We start from the raw sequence: 1,503 nt of genomic DNA on the forward strand, positions 1-1,503 counted from the left end.
GGGATCTGCCTCTTTTGAAAAATTTGTGGGGATGGGCCCACCTCTTATAGAAAATGTATTTCCTGGTTTGTGTTTTGGTAAACCGGTGTCACCTGTGGTGTAGTGGATCAGCACTTTGCTGTCGCTGGCAGGAGACACCTGGATTTGATTCTGGAGTTGGGAGAGATTTTTATTGAGTGTCTTGTTTTCCTGCTGGAATGTTGTATCCAGTTAGCTCGGATAGCCCTGTCGGGCAGGGTTGGAAGTCCGTCTTTTAAATGATCTAAATTGTGTCGATTGGGGCGAAAAACACAGACATTTAAAATTTATAACTTTTCAGTCTACAAAGTTTCTAAAATGTTAAAATATATATTTGTGTTCATTCAGTGAAGTTGTTTGGAATCTAATTAGAAGATCTTTGGCTGTGATTACCTTATTCCTAATATGTTTGTATATATTTGACTTCATTTGGCAAAGTTATTGTGAATCCAATAAACATATTATTATTTGACTGTAATTACCATATTTATAATATGTTTGTATATATTTGACTTCAATTGGCAAAGCTGTTGCAAATCCAGCTAATATTTTTGGCTTTGATTACCTTTTTTTTAATATGTTTGTTTATATTTGACTTCAGTTGGCTAAGTTATTGTGAATCCAATGAACACATTTGACTGTGGTTACCGTATTTCTCATATTTTCGTTAATTTTTGTCTCCAGTCGGCAAAGTCGTTGCAAATCCAGCTAATATCTTTGACTTGGATAACCTTAATTCTAATATGTTTGTATATGTTTGTCTTTCATCAGCAATGTCCTTGTGAATCCGATGAGCATCTTTGGCTTTGATTGGCTTATTTCTAATATGTTTGCATTTATTTGTCTTCAGTCGGCAAAGTCATTGCGAATCCAGCGGGCATCTTTGACTGTGGTTACCGTATTTCTCATATTTTCATCTATTTTTGTCTTCAGTCGGCAAAGTCATTGTGAATCCTGCGAACATTCTATTTGGCTGTGATTACGGTATTTCTAATATGTTTGTATATTTGTCTTAGTCAGCGAAGTCGGTAAACCAGCGAACATACTATATGGCTGTGATTACCATATTTTTAATATGTTTGCCTTAATTTTTCTCCAGTCGGCCAAGTCATTGCGAATCCAGCGGGCGTCTTTGGCCGTGCGACACATCGGGGTGGCCATCTTGTGCTCGGCTCTGACGACGGTGGTAGCGGCTGTGCCCCTCACCCAGACGTTCATCCAGCCCTTCGCCAAGTTCGGCTCCATCCTGCTCATCAACACCACCGTCTCCATGGTGATGACCCTGACCCTGGCGGTGGCTTTGATGGCCGCGTTTGGCCCGGCGCACTACAAAGGCTCGTGGCGCTCGCACGCCACCGCGGCTGTCGTGACGGTGGTGGTGGTGGGTCTGTCGGTTCTGGCGCTCTACATCAGCACTGTTCTTGGAGCGCACATTCCTGGACCATCGGGCTCGAACCTTTTCTCCTCCACTTAGAAGAAGAAATC

The 1,503-nt window shown here is 41.9% G+C and overlaps 1 protein-coding gene across 1 annotated transcript in view; it reads left to right on the forward strand.

The window, feature by feature from the left end:
• Positions 1-1,503, forward strand: part of LOC101863752 (protein dispatched homolog 3) — a gene marked incomplete in the record, with an annotated part of 32,512 nt that extends 31,009 nt beyond the window's left edge. Inside the window, 1 exon segment of the mRNA XM_013084545.2 lies at positions 1,118-1,503. Within this exon segment, the coding sequence (XP_012939999.1) occupies positions 1,118-1,492 (375 nt within the window).

This window comes from Aplysia californica, unplaced genomic scaffold, assembly GCF_000002075.1.
Source record: "Aplysia californica isolate F4 #8 unplaced genomic scaffold, AplCal3.0 scaffold00301, whole genome shotgun sequence".
Lineage (NCBI taxonomy): Eukaryota > Metazoa > Mollusca > Gastropoda > Aplysiida > Aplysiidae > Aplysia > Aplysia californica.